Source organism: Gobius niger, assembly GCF_951799975.1.
Source record: "Gobius niger genome assembly, chromosome: 9".
Lineage (NCBI taxonomy): Eukaryota > Metazoa > Chordata > Actinopteri > Gobiiformes > Gobiidae > Gobius > Gobius niger.
Window position 1 is genome coordinate 29,334,179 of NC_136860.1, and position 18,635 is coordinate 29,352,813.

General features: G+C 41.4%; 1 protein-coding gene across 12 annotated transcripts in view; it reads right to left on the reverse strand.

The window, feature by feature from the left end:
* Window positions 1–17,598, reverse strand: part of lrp1bb (low density lipoprotein receptor-related protein 1Bb) — a 451,054-nt gene extending 433,456 nt beyond the window's left edge. For 8 of the 12 annotated variants that reach the window (XM_079563322.1, XM_079563321.1, XM_079563329.1 and 5 more), the window contains exon 1: window positions 17,073–17,598. In XM_079563322.1, coding sequence (XP_079419448.1) covers window positions 17,073–17,163 — 91 coding nt within the window. In that variant the 5' untranslated portion in view covers window positions 17,164–17,598. The remainder of the gene's footprint in view (window positions 1–17,072) is intronic. The other 4 variants (XM_079563319.1, XM_079563328.1, XM_079563325.1 and 1 more) reach the window with 1 other exon arrangement.
* Between the last annotated feature and the right edge of the window lie 1,037 nt (window positions 17,599–18,635).

The following is an 18,635-nucleotide window of genomic DNA, read 5'->3' on the forward strand; positions in this document are numbered from 1 at the left end:
GTTTTCTTGTTATTGTGTTACAATGAAGCGTAAAAATAAGACATAATTAAAATTTACAGATGAGATGTTTCCAAAAGATTAAATGATTATTCCAAAATATTAAAAAAAAAGTATAAGAAAGTTAAAACAATGACAAGTTAAGAGAGCATTTGCCACATCAAGGAATTGGGTCTCTGCCACAATGGTCCTGGCATATCATGCATTATCCAGACCTTTCCCAACAGTTTTAGACAGTTTATTGGTATTATTGTTGTAGCTTAAAATAATGTAAAATAACTCTTGTTTCCAAGATTCTAACATGAATCCTATTGTTTGCTTTGATGATCAGAGCAGCAGTGCAAAAGCGAAACTTATAGGTATGTACTTAAACTTTATAATCAGCAACATGCTAATTGGGCACGGTCCGGATTAGAAGAAGTCATGGAAATCTCCGTGTGACGTATGTCTGAGGGTGTAAGAGGGAGATGAACTGACTGAGGATTGAAATAAACATACAAATGAAATTTTAAAAAACGTGCTTTTGATGAGGATAACATTACATTAGAGTGTATAGTCAGTCACGCAGACAAAATGGCATCTTAGTTCAGGGCTAATCAATTCAAAGTGCCTCTAACTGTGTCTCTAATTTGTACAACATTTCACATTTATGAGCTACTCATCATAACAGACTAACAAAAAAAAAAACTAATGTGAATAATTTAGAGAACAAAAAAGCATTTCGAACCAAAGCCTTTTGAGAAAAATTGCTCTGTATGACTAAAACTAGACTGAAGCAAAACACCAAAAAGTAATGCATAAAATTAGCCCCCAAATCCAATCTTTAACAAAGAAAGGGTGAAGTGTGGGCTCTTACTCTTCAATTATTGACATGTCTGGGGCCACAAAGGCAATCACAGGCACTCTCTCCAACAATAACACATTAAATCTCAGTAAGTCCAGGCTTTTTCCATTTATTTCTAGAGGTCTCAACTCTCCTTCTCCATGGCGAGGGCAGTTTGGTGAACAAGTGGCCCTTATCAGGCGGGCAGCGGAGGAGATACCTGTGACAGCCGACATGTCTGAGAGCCCAGTGCTTAATCTCCAGTGTCAGAGAATAGGGCCGCATCACGCGAGCTACAGGGGTGTGACCGCTGCCCACGAGCAAACCAGAAATAAAAGGAAAAATAGTGAGACTGTAGAGTATGTGATGTTAAATAGGTTGACATTACTCTTTTATTTAACTGTAGAGAAAGCTACATCGTCGACTGGGATCTGTCAGATGGACGGCTGTGACATTATTGCATGACATTGCCCCGTGATATGGACCTTTATTGCGATAAATGCATTGTTTTCTATACACCTCGACACAGCACGAGAGTCCTCGCTGAATCCCTAATCGCATCAAAGACTTCTCCAAACAAACACGGGGTTGCACCGTGATTGATGGGTGCACGGTTAATAGGCTCTCGAACCCAACGCAGTCCACAGACAACTTGGGCGAAAAGACGAGGATGGGGATTCGGGGGGGGGCGGATCGATGCAAGCTCGGAAGCATGTTCGGGGCATCATAGTGGATCGGGACGGATGACAGCTGCCGGTGATGTATTTGGCAATCTAATTTTAACACCAAGAAACTGGCCGAGAGGGCTACACATCGGGAGAATGGAGCGGAGCCTCGCGGGCCGCCAGCTGTTCAGATTGAATTGTGGTGTTGCATCACAGGTGTAGGTGAGAGCAGGGGTTTCACAGGGGTAATAAATCGGTATTTGTTTGACCAATGGTTGTGTTGTGGCAAAACAATTGACTTAGAATTAAATGCTTTAAATGATTCAGGTCACGGTGGACATTTTAAACATATCCAGAAGCTTTACGGTTAGAGTAAATGATTTATAGTCTTGTGTTAAATGGGAAGTACTGTGAATGTAGCAATTTGTGGGGATGTTTTTTCCCCACAAAAAAATCATAAGTAGAAGCGCAATAACATTTCCGCCGATTTGCCCCAATTCACTCCACTGTCTGACAAAGCTGTACATCTACCCAATATATGCATAGAATTATCAACTCAACTATCTCTGTGTTTGACAAGAAAGTTGCTTAACCCCCGCCATTTTTTCCAATGGCTTTTTGTCATTTCACATTTTCGTCGCTTTTTTTTTCACTTCTTCATCACCAACTTTGGCTCTTTTGTTGCTCTTTTGTCACTTTTTCTATGCCGTTTTCGTCACTTCTCTCGCTTTTTTTGGCGATCTTTTTTTACATTTTCATCCTCATTTTCGTTGCTATTCTTTTTTTTCCAAGAAGCTTTTCGATTTGGATAAAGCCAAACTAGAGAAAATGTGCTCGGTTACGGTTTTGTAGAGGTTCGAGTGATTATGTTACCTACATAGTGTCAATTTCAAATAAATTGCAATTATTCTTGTTACAGCAGTATTATTATTTTATTGTGTAATCTTTCTCACCACTCAGTATAATATATTTACTTATACATCCATATACTCTTTCATAAAAAGGTAAACTGAATAAGTACTACACAAACCCGATATGGTGTAAATTAAGCCAGCTCCGGGACTAAATCATTATTAATTCTCCCTCCAATTTCTCTCTTTTTAAGCAGCCCACAGCGCCTCTCTCCAACTGGCCCCCTGCTCCCTCCGTGGGTGTGTGTCTGAATGAGGCTTGTTGGAGGAGCAATGAATCCCTCCCCTGTTCTGCTCCGCGTTTCTGGGCCATGGCAGCTCCGCGGAGCCCTGAGCGTCTGAGCGGAGGGTGCCAGGTGCCAGCTGGGAGGGAGCGGAGCAGGGCAGAGCAGAGGGCTAATCCTGGTCCCACTCGGCCGGTCCCAACACCACACGGGGATCCAACCCACGCTGGAGGACGGCCCGTTGGCCACGCTCTGCCGCCGGGGCATCTGTGTCTGACAGCTAGTTATTTGATCAGGGAGTAACATGGCAAAGGAGGAACGGGAAAGATTTCCGGCTACACATCGCTCTTTTTAACTTTTCTTTTGTCACCTACAACATGGAATGCATGGCGGCAACAGTTAAAGCAGAACTAAGTAACGTGTTTAACCTAATAAATCCTTTTTGTAGTCCTTCTAGGGGTAATACAAGTGTCTTTCATCTCCCCCTGGTGTCTCTGGCCAGAAAACCATGCATGCAACTTCCTTGCCTCCGGGTCGGAGCCGCAATACACACTAATGGAATGGAATCATGAACCACGGGCTAGCGTCACTTAAACAGTATTTACAGGCAAGTTTGAGTGAAAAAAAAAATCTCCATTGTGTAATTGGATGTACAATATCCCTCTCTCCCTTTGTCTTTTCTGTCAGTGTAGTACTTACTCTCACGGAAAATGTATGAGTAAAAACATCAACAAACCATAATATGGCGCAAACTTCCCGCATCAGGCTGATTTTACTTTTACTGCATACTTTTATGGGGCAAAAATAATTCTACCCTACAAAAAGAAAAAAAAAAGTCAGGTATTTAACCTCATTTAACCATAGTCAAATTAGGTTTCCAGGGTGATATTTGATAGTTGTACTGAACATTTTGACAACAATATTGCAATACAACATCAAATCTAACACAGCAAACTCTATTAACCTCTTAATCGAGCACCTTTTCTCCAGTTCGACCTCAAAGTCTAAGAGCCTCTTGAAAAAAGCGTAAAAATGTAAAAACGTAAATACATCAAAAGAGCAACACATCTGGCAACAAAAAAGTGATGAAAAAGTGACAACGGCGCGAGGGAAAACCTTAGATCAGTTTTATAGGTCTTAGCTTTCAAATGAGGTGTTAAACTGGCCTTTGAGAAGTTTTTAGATGAGTTAGTTTAGTGTGTGTGTGAAACAGCTGACTTAAAATATATACATACCGGTATGCAAGATTAAAACCTTCAGCCGTCTCATCCTCTCCATCTCTTCCTCCTCACCAGCATGACATCATTTCCAGGTTGAAATCCGCTACTGTACATCATCCACTGACAACTATAGGTTTGATCTCTCCAATTACAGCTGTATGTAACCCGTCTCAATTCACTTACGGCTATACGCATTCACTCTGTTTATAAAAAGTCCCCATCGGACCGTTGTAAATCATGTTGCAGTTCCTCCGTTTGAGCCACGCATCCATCTCTCCGCCGTATTGAGCTAAATTAAATTCTGCTGTGTTCGCCATAGACGCGAGCAGGAAAGCCAGACCGCGCACACGCCGAATGATAAATCCAATCTTTAAGTATTAATCAGTGTGATGCTTGTTGTTGGGATCCGGCCATAAGCTAAATGCGTACAGGCTCATGCATTAGGCAGACATCGCCGGATTTAATGTGGGAAATGCCAAGGACTTCGAGGCGATTCTTTAGAACAAAGGCACAAGGGCTTTTGAGGTCACGCTGTCTCGGTCAGGGCGGAGTGGAAGTTAAGGGAAGGTGAGCGCAGAATTCACAGATTTCTGTGGGACTGGGGTTTCTTTTTAGGTTAACCCCCTTAACCCCCATCTTAACTGAGCATATTTTCTCCAGTTTCGCCCCCAATTCTAAAAGCTTCTCTTCTCTTCCTCACAGACTATGGTTCAGTGTAACGCCTCATTTGAAAGCTAAGGCCTCTTCCTTGTTTGTGTTATCATGTTTTAGTTGTTTTGTCACATTTTTGTTATGTTGTGGTCACATTTTCTCTGCCTTTTTGTCACATTTTTGCCACATTTTGATCATTGTTTCTTTGCTTTTCCATCACATTTTTGCCACATTTTGATCATTGTTTCTTTGCTTTTTTGCTGCATTTCTGGCACATTTTGATCATTGTTTCTTTGCTTTTTTGTCACATTTTTGCCACATTTTGATTATTGTTTCTTTGCTTTTCTGTCACATTTTTGCCACATTTTTTATCCTTTTTTCTCTGCCTTTTTGCTACATATCTGACACATTTTGATCAATTTTTCTTTGCTTTTTTGTCCCATTTTTGCCACATTTTGATCCTTTTTTCTCTGCCTTTTTGCTACATTTCTGACACATTTTGATCATTTTTTCTTTGCTTTTTTGTCACATTTTTGCCACATTTCGATCATTGTTTCTTTGCTTTTTTGCTGCATTTCTGGCACATTTTGATCATTGTTTCTTTGCTTTTTTGTCCCATTTTTGCCACATTTTGATCCTTTTTTTCTCTGCCTTTTTGCTACACTTCTGACACATTTTGATCAATTTTTCTTTGCTTTTTTGTCCCATTTTTGCCACATTTTGATCCTTTTTTCTCTGCCTTTTTGCTACACTTCTGACACATTTTGATCAATTTTTCTTTGCTTTTTTGTCCCATTTTTGCCACATTTTGATCATTGTTTCTTTGCTTTTTTGCTGCATTTCTGACACATTTTGATCAATTTTTCTTTGCTTTTTTGTCCCATTTTTGCCACATTTTGATCCTTTTTTCTCTGCCTTTTTGCTGCATTTGTGGCACATTTTGATCATTGTTTCTTTTCTTTTCTGTCACATTTTTGCCACATTTTCATTGCTTTTTTTTATGGTACCGTTTTGGCCACATTGCGTTATTCATTTTATGAAAATGTGTGACCAGAGCATGTCAATAGAGCAACAAAAACATGATGAAAACATGACATCCTAACGAGGCAGAAGCTAAGATGAGTTTTGTAGGTCTTGAGAGCATAAGCTTTTAGATGTGGGTAAAGCCGGACTGGCGTGAATGCGGGTTAAATGTGAGGCACAATGTAAAATCCATGTTTAAGCCTTTTTCACTAAACGTATGCTTCAAGTCGAGAATGTGAAATATCTTTTACCAAACTTTCACGACTCTATGACCACACATCGCATATGGGTCAATGTCAAAGGACGTCGTGTTCTGCAGTTTAATTGCAAACCAAAAGAGAATCTGGGTCGTGTGGAGTCATTTCACTTCCAGCACAAACACCGTAAAACTTCATAAATACAAGCCCCCATAGCAACACCTCTGACAAACCACGTCCATGTGTGCACAAAAGGTTAGCTTCATTTGAACTCCTGATGCAATTAGTGGAAGAAATGGACAGCATGTCACTATTTTATTAAGCAAGTGCAATCTCTATGTTTGTGTGTAGTCATTTGTGGGTAATAATATTTCATAGTGGCACCGGCAAACCTTTTGTATAACTGATATTTTACATACACTGTAAGTACAATCATTTCACTTTGCCCTTGACATTACTGAAGCCCGATTCACCAATTGAAAGATTATGTTTATACACAGATTCAACCCACTTTATGCTCTGACCGCATCATTTTATTCGCGTTGTGTTGAAGCCATAGCAGCTGCTACACCACATCCCTGGCTAAAGTTCCTCTTGAGTGCATGTCTTTTGAGTGCTGCTGCCTTCTCCTTTAACCATGTTGAGCTCTGAGTCTGACAGACAGACTTTAGCCCGGTCAGACACGGCGGCTCTCGAGGGCACTCCTGTTTGAGTGAAGGATTCCTACGGTTCACTTCAAGGTATATCTAACTTTAATCCGCCCTGGGCCCCGTAGTTGTGCTTGTGGTGACTCTCAAGCATGAACAATGATGCATAGAAGTCAAATTTAGATGAATAATTGCATATTTTACATGATATATGGGTTAAGATTTTAGTGCTTTCAACTACAGCGGGGGTGGCTAAAGTTGAATCATTCTGCATGATTTCCCCCCCAGTGTGAGAGAGAACTGGTCTTAAGTTTCCAAGCCTTATCAAGGTGAAGTGGCACAATTAAAACCTCTGCTGCTAAATGCATCCAGTTAAAGGTTTTACAGCACTGACCGTCGGTAGTTTGGACACCCCTGTTCCAGAGTAAATCCTTAAATCAACAAAGCATTTCATTTTGATCCATATGAGGCAAAAATGACTTGATTGCATAAATGAATATTTAACTTTATATTACGCTTGTAAACGTATTGGTTTCATGATTTACATCTCTATTGGGACAGAAAGACAGCTCGCTTTGCAGTAATTATTCAACTGTTTCTTTTTTCTCCCACCAAACTCAATTTGACCCACCGACTTGCAATATTTTTATTTATTTATTTGGTCGGGACTGTGCATGTTAACTCTTAACCCCCACCTGAAACTGAGCACATTTGCTCCAGTCTAAAAGCTTCTTGAAAAAAAAAAAACAAGCATCAAAATGGTGACGAAAACAGGGAGAAAACCTGGACTCAACAAAGAGGCTTCAAAAATGCCACAAAAGAGCAATAAAAAGCCACAAAAACATCAACAAGTGAGGAGCAAAATGCAACAAAAACACAGCAAAAAGTGCACACAAAAAAACATAAAAGTGCATCAAAAAAGTGACAAGAACTCCACAAAAAGTGGCAAAATTTGATGAAAAAGCACGTGAAAAAAAGTGTCAACAACACGGCAACAAAGGAAAGAGATCTGTTTAGATCAGTTTTGTAGGTCTTAGCTTTCAAAGTAGGCGTTACACTTTGGGTAAAGCCGAACTGCAGAAAATGCCCTCGGTTCAGGTGGGGGTTAAGAGGTTTATGAACACAAATGGGTCTCATGCATGTAAAGAAGCCACACAGGACTAATTTGCATCCGTTCTCCCCTAGTCGCACTCTAAAACACACTCTCATTCATCCTGCTGGCACTTTGGAGAACATGCAAACTCCACACAGAAAGGCCCCGCCCAGGTGGGAGTCAAACCGCAGACCTTCTAGAGCGCTAACTGCTTTGCTAACACCTTTCGTCAGTGTGTATGGATTATAAAGGTTGAAGAAGTAACTCCAGTGCTTGTAATCAATGGCACCAAATCAATTTACCACCAATGTCTTTAACCATTTCACACAATCCATTTGAACCAATGCGATCCCATTAAGAGGGCAGAGGTCACCGCTAAAGCTGGTCCTATCAAAATCAGATACTGTCTATACCACTGTTAAGTACTACTACAAGTATGGCTACTTTAGGACAGTTTCAGAAAATGTGTAGGGGCTCTCATTCGATATCTTCGTTCTACCGGATCGCGCCCCATAAATTTGCGGGTGAAGGCGCTCCGATGTGCCGTTTTAGCTTTGGGCTATTCTTCACCTCTGCCCCTTCAATATAGATGCTCCCAATTGTACCAACACTTAGCTGACAGCACCTGATAAATGCCTTGCTGTTTTAATGTCTAGTAAAAGGGCCCAATGCAATCTAGTGAGGGGGAATGCCAGCTAAGCACTTGTCATAGGAAAGTGCAGTGGAACTTGTAATGGGAAAAAGGGGAAACGTCTATTGCGTTTTTGTTGCTTTTGATTGAGGGCGGTTAATCTGCTGCAGCACATCCTGAAGGGGAATTTCACAGCTTTAAAGTTTGACGACACGTCTCGCCCCAAAGCCAGTACAAACACGGTGAGCAACAATCATTAAAATACCTGAGGAAGATGTTTGAAAGCCAACACTAGCACCAGAACTGAAATAGAAATAAGCTAGACACAGAATACCCACAAAAACATGCATCATTGTGGCTAATAAACATGAGAAATAATGAAGTTATACATCAAGGTTTTACAAATGTCAAGCTTCTGTTTACCGGTACTGCTGCTAATACTAGATCTACAACCAAGTAACACTAATACATTAATATGATGGAAGACATACATGTATGCCACACTCTGAAATTTGTATTATACAAGAGCACAATTAGGCCATGGTAAAGTTTCTCCAAAAACGTATCCTGCCATGCCATTCCCACACATTATTTGCTTTGACCGCATGTGGAATCTGCCCGTGGTTTGTTCAATCAGAGGTGAGGACAGCGCGATGAGGAGGATTGTGGGTAGTCTTCCGGTCGAGGGCTCAAGTCTGTGCTGAGGTGGGCTCTTTACTGCTGTGTCAGGGGTGGGTTGTGGGCTTTCTCACAGCGTGCGGCCTCTCCTTCACTCCTCAGGTTTTCCAAAACGAGCTCAAAGCAGCTAAGAAAACACGGATTCTGCCCGCTCTGAGAAGGGAAGGCGTTCGTCATAACCAGGGGTTCAAATATACTTTAGCTACAGTGTGTAACATTACATAAGAAGTGGCACCAGAAAGGACCCCAGGAAGACGAGCAGTCATTAAATGGGCCGCTAATGGGGACTCAAACAATAAACAATAAACAAGCAAAAGTTAAAGCAGAACAAAGCAAGGTGTCGTAGCATGTTGCGTTTTTTGTCCATGAGAGTAAATACTACGCTGACAGAAAAGACAAAGGGAGAGAGGGATATTGTACATCCAATTACACAATGGAGATATTTTTTTTCAATCAGACTTGGCTGTAAATACTGTTTAAGTGGTGTTAGCCTGTTAGCTTCTTCTTCGTGATTCCATTGGGTTGTATTGGTGACTCCAACTAGGTGGCAGCGAAGTTGCAATTGTGGTTTTCTGGACAGAGACACCAGGGGGAGATGAAAGACTCCCAATCATTCCATAAACACTTGAATTACCCCCAGAGAGACTACAAAAAGGATTTGTTAAGATTAACAAGCTACGTAGTACTGCTTTAAATTTTGACTCGTAATTTAAAAAAAGTTATGAATGCATTATGTAAAAAAAATCAATCAATCTTTACAAAAATAACACTGTCATTAAGATTACAAGTTTTGAGATCAACTTTATCCGCTGTAAGGCATGACTTGTATAGTGCACTGTATAATAAACTACTGCCCACGCCTACTGCTGCAACTAATAGAAGACTGTTGTTCATGTTTTCCTTTCACTAGAGGACATATGCTATAACTTGTAAGTTTTCAATACAACATTCAGACTTTTCATGTTTTCCAGAAGACTGCTAAGAACACAGAAAACACTCTCTTTCTGAAGGTCATCTGTTCATTACATCCCACGTTTTAAATGCACTGCGGTTACACAACTCCACTAGTGTCAGTGAAAAGCCTCAAATCCACACAAGTTTTAGTCTTTAGTGTCTCCGCAGCCAAGTCATTACCATAATCTCCATTTGCCCACTATTTATCATGTCCTCGTGTAATTTAGTGACCAATTTCCTGCTTTCAAGCGTTGTGTTAAAACGTGTGAGGACACAATGGGAGTATTAAGTATAAAGAATATTTATTTAACTGCTCTGAGCAGAGAGGGGCTGGTTATAGATAGCCATTGTGTTCAAGTCAGAGAATATGAACGCTCAGATCGCTGATACGCAACACGGGGCCCTTGGTGTATCTCTGCAGGATACCATTTATAAAGGCTGGATTAATCCATGTTCTCACGCCATTTGATAAACACTGAGCCTCTCAGTATCATAAGATATTAAAGAAGAGCAATTGTTTTATATCGAGTGACAGTGTTTGTTATTAGGGCATTCGTTATTTAGAATATGTATGAGGACATCGCACTTTTGTTAGGCAAGACGCTTCACCCACCTTGCTATATAAATGCAAGTGAATGATTGGTGGTGGATGGAGGGGCCAGTGGCACAGTTTGGAAGCCTTGGTTCCATCAATCTACCCCAGGGCAGCAGCACTTATACATTAGACTTGAAGGAACAGGCCACCGTTTTTACATACTGAGATGTGTTCTTACCTGAGCTTAGACAAGTTCATGCGTACCTGTCTGGTCTTTGTGCGTGCGCTCAGTAACGCACAACGACCAAAGATGTTGTTAGCATTTGGCCTCTCCCAATGTATTTCTATAGCTCCAAACGGGGTGAAGTTGTAAGCTACCAAGCTCTTCCACGGACAAAGACCAGACAGGTACGCATCAACTCCTCTAAGCTCAGGTAAGAACATATCTCAGTATGGAAAAACGGTGGCCTGTTCTTTAACATTTACATTACATTTCAACTAACAATTTTATTTTAAAGTGACCCTGCAAGTTACCAATAAACGTGTCCAGTAAAGAATTTGGATGCTACAAATATATTAGGAAAGTTACGAACAACAACTAACATTTTTATTTAGTAGCTTCCCCTTTCATCGTTTGCAATCAAAAACTCAGGTATAGGGCCTTTAATGAATGCTTTGTGGAATTTATCAACCTTGTAAATCACAACAAAAATGCAAAACAACGGGTTATTATACATTCTAATAAAGTATGGGGAGGCCAGTTAAACACTGCTCCTGACGCAATGAAACAGTGAGATTGAACGACGGGTCAAATGCAGAGAACACATTCCCGTGGGAACAATGAAACATGCCGTGTACATTATTTGACACACCGAAAGATTAAACGGACTAATCCTACTTTTGTTGATGCATCAAAGAGTACCTACTACATCATGTACAGCATTATAGGAGCAGCCAATTAATTCTGCATTATCCAGCTCTCAAAGGGCTGTTTTAATATCTGTTACGGTATTAAACAGTGATGTATGGCCCCATTAATCCTGGACAACACAAACCCAAATGAAGCTCTTTCTTCAATATCTCGAGGTGCCACATGGAACAAATCAATATTTGTTCTTTCACACAAACTGCCACCTCCAATTTGACTGCGGCGCCATTACTCTGAAAGTAACTCTGATCTCCACATGCTCCAGACAGACAATCTACTACGAGTTTGACAACAGATTATGCATGATGTTTCTGGAAGAATAGAGTGATTTTTTTTTTATGAAGGGAAAATCAACACGGGGAAGTTTTCATTACTTGTCTAAGAAATGTGAGGAAATAGATTAGACTTTATAGTAACACTGCAGGTTTAGTGGAGGAGCATTTGCAAGTTCACAGAGGAAATTCATGTCAAGGAGCAGATGCATCTGAGAGAAACATGAACTGCTACGTAAGAACCATGTGTATATCAGAACATGTTTTACTTAGTCATAAAGACATGTGGTTTGTAGCCATTATACAACCTAAATAATAGCAGCTTCGTGTGCTAATTATGACCATTTAAATTGCAATATTGACTGAACTGCAAATATTCTCGCTGCCCCATTTAGTAGCGTTCATTTCAAAAGGGGAAACCGAGGAGGGTTTCAGTTGGGAAGATGAGGGCGGTATCTAATTTCATGTCCCCCATTTCACGCAGCTATTTCAAAACTTAACAAACGCACGTTTCCCTGGTGCCACGCCGTGTTTGGTTGATGGCGGGGGGGAAAAGCAGCAGCTTCTCGAAACGAACGACTGCCACCGCTTTGTGAATCTGCCTCAGGGCACACGCTCACACTATGACCACATGTGTAACGGTGTGATAGTGTGCTTTGGGGAGTCCGTTTCCAAAACCCTCATTATTCGCCCCTCGCGCTTTTGTGCAACACGGATCACACAAACAGTAGAGTAGAGTGCTGTTCTTATAAGCAATAATGGATTTCTTTCCCAATCACTCATACTAGGGCTGCTCGATTATTCAATTATTTGTTGCCTTTAAAAAAAGTCTTTATTTTATTTATATATTTATTAATAAATAAAACTATGCTGAATATTCTATGTTTTCTGAACAGTCATAAAAGTACAAATGATTTCAAGTATGCCTCGATTAAGGAGAGGTCTCTGTTTCACACCTGCCCCCTGCTGGCCAGCCCTCGCACATGCACATGAAGACTGAGCAGCGCGGCCTGATGACATCATCACACAGCACTAGGGCTGGGTACCGTTCATTTTATTGCAATACCACTACTTTACGATACCTGCTTTTCTGTACCGGTGCCTTAACGGTACTTTTTTAGATACCTACGTATGTTATTTTAATTGAGTTAAAATAATGTGCATAGGAAAAGTATCGTTCAGGAGGAAGTCCAAACACGGCACATCAGAAAACACACCGCAGCAGCTTCACCTGTAACTTCATTTTTTGAGCAGAATTTCCACTAAAGCCGTGATAAAAAGAGAGAAAGGACTTTTTTTTTTTACCTTCTGAGCTGCAGGAACAGACCAGATCCACATCAGGCACCGTTTTCTTTCAGATAAACTTTTCTAAACACACTGCGCTGTTCGACGAAGTGAAAGCTCCTCACACGTCAAAGATCTGTTACATAGTGAGAGCGCTCACTCTGTCACTAACAATGTACCATGACTGTTCCAAAAATGGCTAATGCAGAGTGAGCTCTCACCTTTTCCAGAGACAATCTTTGTGCAGCCATTTGGTGCAGCTGGAGTTGTAAACAACAGCGCGTAACTTCAGATTCTGCGGGGCTAAAGCTAAAGGTAAAGCCGATGTGTTTCTTGTTGTCACTACCATGTTGTCACTGCTTTTCTATTTGTCTAAGAGCTCTAGTTTCTTATTCAGTCCAGGTTTAGTCCTGGTTTTTAACCAGTTTACTGTAAGTCCTGGTTTAGTCCTGGCTCAGACCACAGCTCTGCCATCTCTGATAATGACTGAAGTGTGAGTAAGTTACAGCTTTGCTTCGCTTCTGCATTTGCGCTGAAGCTGCTCATGAGTTCAGGCTTTTTTAGACTCACTGTGGATCATTTATTGACGTTTGGAGTGAAAAAGTACAGAAAATTTGCGCCGAAAAAGAGTTTTTCGATTCCGCCCCCTACCGGAGCTTTTTGGTCGGTACCAAGTAGGTACCGTTTAACGGTACCCAGCCCTACACAGCACTGTTTGTTTTTATGTGAGGCAAAAGCATGAGCCATGGCACGTAAAATGCGAAGGGAAAATAATCCCAGAGCCTTGAAATAATGCAAGTCTGCTTTGCAAAAAAATAATAATTTGATTATGCTAATATTGTAATCGTTTAGTGTAACAATCGAAATTGTAATCGAATTTCGATTAATGGCACAGCCCTAACTCATACTGACAAATTCTTAGTACTTTAACCATTATGAATATGCCATAAGGAACAAGAAAACATGTCTTACTCCTTCACTATAAAATAACTATAATTGAAATATTGAATGTTGGAATAAAATCCGACAACTAAAATGCCATGTTGTATGAACACGCTTACAAATTCTCCACATAATCATTTACATAACTGCCTGTAAACATTCACAAATGTCACCACTGTCGATCTTAAAATCACTAATGCGTTAAGATAGGCTTTATGTGAAAAGGGTGTGTTTTATTACAATAAAACCACTGTAAAAGTGCACTCATTTCTCATAGAATTTCAAGCCGAGTTTGAAAGAAATAACTGCATGGACGTACACCTATGTTGCCGCCTATACATTCACAATTACTATTTTCTGTTGCATTTCCAGCGCGGTCCTCTTTGGCATACACTCACAGCCAGTTAGCGGCGTACACTGAAGCGATACCATCTCAGCTCTCCCTTAATTAACTCCTAAAGGCTGCCTCCTCTGCTTAGGCACACGCACCTCTCCGTGTCTGCCTCGTTTTAAAGAGCCTGATATGTTTCTAACAACCTTGGGGCAGTTTGATGCTTATCGCAGCAGCATAAGGTCAAGGGTATTTAAATGGTAGATCGTAACACGCGTTGCCTTCGGTCCGCCGTAGCTTCCTATAAGCTCGTTTTTGTCGGATCAGCAGTCGGTTGGCCACGACAGGTCAATGTTAGATGGACAAAGATAGGAGGACACACGAGTTACTGGCAATTCCAAGAGACAAGGGCTTTCTAATGGCCACGTATCCCCAGTTCACAGTTAGTGGTTTTCTGTTTTTTTTGTCTTATACAAGCTCAGTAATAATTTGGATTTGTAAGTTACATACGAACAAATAAATTAGTAAGAAGGAAAACCAACTTCTAAAATTGAACAAAACTACTGGACTAACCCAGGTCGAAGACTATTTACTAGACAAACTAGAACAGAAGAAGCTGATAAAAGAACTGGCTCAATAAAAGAAGAACAAGAAGGAAAAAACTGGCGTTCCATGTGACTGAGTGACACTACTGTATGGTGACTTAAACACGTCATGATTATCCTCATATTTGGTCCATTCTAGCCTACTTTTAGTCATGACTTTTTTTTTCTCAAGTCATTGATGAATAAAAATGAAATCACCAATGATTTTTGTTTCAATTTAAGTTGTATAATGGTTCACTTTATACACCTACGCATCTGTAAATACAATACCCCAGTTGTTCTACGTCAAATTGTTGTCGTCCTTACCATATTTTACTTTTATTTATTTAATTTTTTTTTCCTTATTTATCTTAATATTCTTTATGCATGCCCCATAGCCTTATAGTTTCAAGTTTTACAGCTTTTTTTTTTTTTCTCAATTCTGTGTTGTATGTTTTATGTTGCACGTCTGCACCGAGAAAAATTCCTATTTTGTGAACCTGTTCTCAAACAATGGCAATAAAAACTATTCCAATTCAGATATTTCAATATTGTTATCACGAGTTACTGAATTGTGCAGCCCTCATTCGCACAACCAACGGCACATGCGCCACAACATGAGCAAACACTGCTTCAGAAACCACGGTGCGTTCCTCGTCCTCATTTTCTGCCATTTCAACTCACCTGCCACAAAGCCAACTCATTACCGTCTAATTACGCAAACAACTATTGTGCTGGAAGGAAATGACTAATTAAAACCCCCCAAAAATGCCACGCACTTCATAAGGCGATGGCAGCCTACTAACTAGCAGAAGTCCCATTTGTTTGAAATGAAATGCCACTGACCACCTCAATAACACCTATCCAACACAGTCAAAAAAAATAAAATAAAAGTGCCGCTACCCCACTTTGTTTCTAGCAACATTAATAAAAACGCTCCGACAAGCTCCAAGTAGTTTTCAGGTGTGTGTTGTTTTGCAATGCTTTTTTCCCCCTGCTCTCGACCCCCCATCGTAGCAAACCAGAGGATCCGGAGGGAGTTTCCGACAGACAAATTTATCTTTTCATTTCATGCACATGCGGAGAAGTAAACAGCCCCTTTTTTCTCGCCGACTGTGAATGCCAAGGAGAAGTCGACCAAAGAAGGAAGGAAAGGGGGGGGGGCATTTAGTGACATTTGGACCAAACTGACTTGACACTGGTGTGGAATAGAGAGCAGGAGGCGAGAGACCTTTAAGGCAGCGCGTTAGAAAGCACTTAACCCATAGGAATTCCATGCAAGGATACGTGATCGCAGGATTTCAACTATTTGTCTAAGTTGTGTTGCCTATTAATAAGTTACAGCACATGTATCGGTATAAACAGGGTTTGCATCCACACAATGATCACACCAAAGCCGGCTGACTGCAATTACAAAGTTAGCAGACAAGCATAGGGGGGAAAAAGCCGAAGTCACGTATGCCTACATTAGGTTTTTCCATTGAATTGCCAAAGGGTCTAAAGTGCAAACAAAAATATGGCTCAAGTAACTGGTAAAACGAATAATAGTCTGTAATTTCTGCAATTTGGGAAGCAAAAAAAGAAAAACAATATTTCACAGTTTGGTATTCAATAGCCCATGGTTCTAAATGGAGCATTACTAAATTACTGTAAAATCATTTTGAGTGAGTTCAAGATTTGGCCATTTAAACATAGACTACAATGGGTGCTATCTTTCCTAATTTGCAGTCGCCTATTGGACCCCAAAAGTTAGTCATCATCGGACGTTTGTGAAATCGTATTTGCTGAAACTACAACTTCAAATTCTGACGCACAATAATTGAGGCAAAGTCACTAAACGTGAGGTCGCCTTAATTAAAAAAAAAAAAAAAAAAAGCCAAATATGTTTCAACCATTTCATCCAACCCGAGTCCATAAAGGCACAGACCGCCGCTTTAATCGACATTAGGACGCGGAGCCGCCACCGTTGTGCCGCCTCCAAACACCTCTCACCGGAGGCTGCACCGAGAACTCTGTGACCAAACACAACTAAACGCGTCTCTCCATCCGGTGTGAGGATGCTGCCGCCACGGAGAGGAGACAAGACTAGCCCAAAGGGAACACACACCGAGCAGCCTCCGCGTACACCTGCTGCACTGATGCCGAGGCACGCAGGCGAAATCACACACCAAATCTCATCCGGGCGCGAGGATGTTCCTAAAAATGCACAAATCCGGAGTGTTGCGCAGGGCAAGTTGTGGTGAATGTACAGTGCGTGCGTTCACTTGAGAAGAATCGGCTCGCAGCGTAAACGGCGATGAAAAAGATGCTGGCAACGTGGCTTCATCACTTGGCTCAAATGAACGCTGCTGTGTCTAGTTAATTAACTGCGCATTCAAACACACAACACTTCCACATCGCCTAATCCAGCAGCTGCCTCATGCACAATCCCACCAGAACAGCTCCCACTGCCAAGTTTGACCGGACTGCGGTTCTGTCTTACCTTTATCCTCGTCCGACACCGTCGAGGGCTCGGCGCATGGAAATAATCCCGAAAATAGAGCTAAAAAGGCGAGTAAGAAAAAGTCGGACATGGTTTCGGAGAGCGGGCTATAGGTAGCCACGATGCTTCTCCTCCTGGTCCTGCTCTCGGTCCAGTCTCCCTACCACTCCGCCGGCCCCGGCAGGACTCAGAGCCGCTTCCCGAGTGTCGTTGTTCGGTGACGTCCAGCGGAACCGGTGCGCAGTAAAGTGCAGCGCTGCTGCCGCTGCGCGACACATGCACCCCGGTGTTTGGACCAGCGACAAGACGCAGAGACGGCGGCGCGGAGATGAAAGCAGTGAGGAGAGGCGAGAGCACGGAGGAGAGAGGCGGGAAGGCGGGGTGAGCGAGCCGAGCGGGATAAAGAATGTTTCCTGTCTTCTCCTCAATGATTAAACGCAGTCAAGGTGGCGCAGCTCGCTTCAAACTGCTCATATCGAGGCTCCGTGAATGCAGGAGGGGAGTGGGTGTCAGTCTGAGGTTCACGCGCTGCTTCTGAAGGAGGAAAAAAAGCGATGAGGATGCAGTCTCATCCCTCACCATTCTCCCTCTCAGCTCCAGCCCACAAGTTCACAGACCAACAAAAGCCCACTTGATAAACTACAGACTATACATCTTTGAAAATAGCAAAGCGCGTAAATGTGACCAGACTGTGCTGAGGTGCGGACTAATCCAAGGACACCTCAGCTGTCAGCACTGCGCGGGTAGTTTAATAGTTAGACTCGGAGGAACTTCAATGATAAAAGCTGGAACTAATTGGCTCAAATTCAACAGAATTACCCAAAAACTCTATGCTGAAAAAATATAAGTTTTTGTGATTTGTTTGCACTTCCAAAAACATTGCTTTTCAGCCCCAAGCATATTAAGTTACACTCTGTTTTTCTTCTTATCTTATTGACTCAACTAGAGCAGCGCCTTCATATGCAATGCTATGTTTTCTACAAGAGAAAGCCAATTAAGTTGAAAGCACTGCTCCTGTCTGAAATGTGTCTTCTTGTGGTTGCACCTTTTGCCCTCATTTGTTCATTCTTTATTCTCAGAAACCTATAACGAAGACAAAGGGTGATCTAACTGACAGGCCAATGATGAAAGATTAACTACATTCAAAAGAAATTACGCTTGCTGTTTTAATCTGCCGGGATAGAGGAGTGTAGACCAAAGGCAGCATGAGGTAGAGGTCAAATCAAAGGTCAACTGCAACTTTTGTCAGAAATATGAATCATTCATTCAATATTTAACAAGGCTTAATTTAAGGGCTTCACAGATGCACATTTGTGACACGCCTCTTAAATGAGCAAGACTACCTAATCTCATACCAGTCAGAATGAACTTTCTACTTCCTATACTTGTATTTAACCAAAATTACGTGCTTCGCCTTCTTTTTTGCCAGAAGAGGGCGCTGTTTCTCAATCTTCTGTTAACCCCCATTTATGATAATGATGGATCACAATGTTAAATGATCCAAGACACCTTTCTATACAGAAAAGTGCCGCTGTTGAAGATTTGTCTTTGTGTTTCATCTGC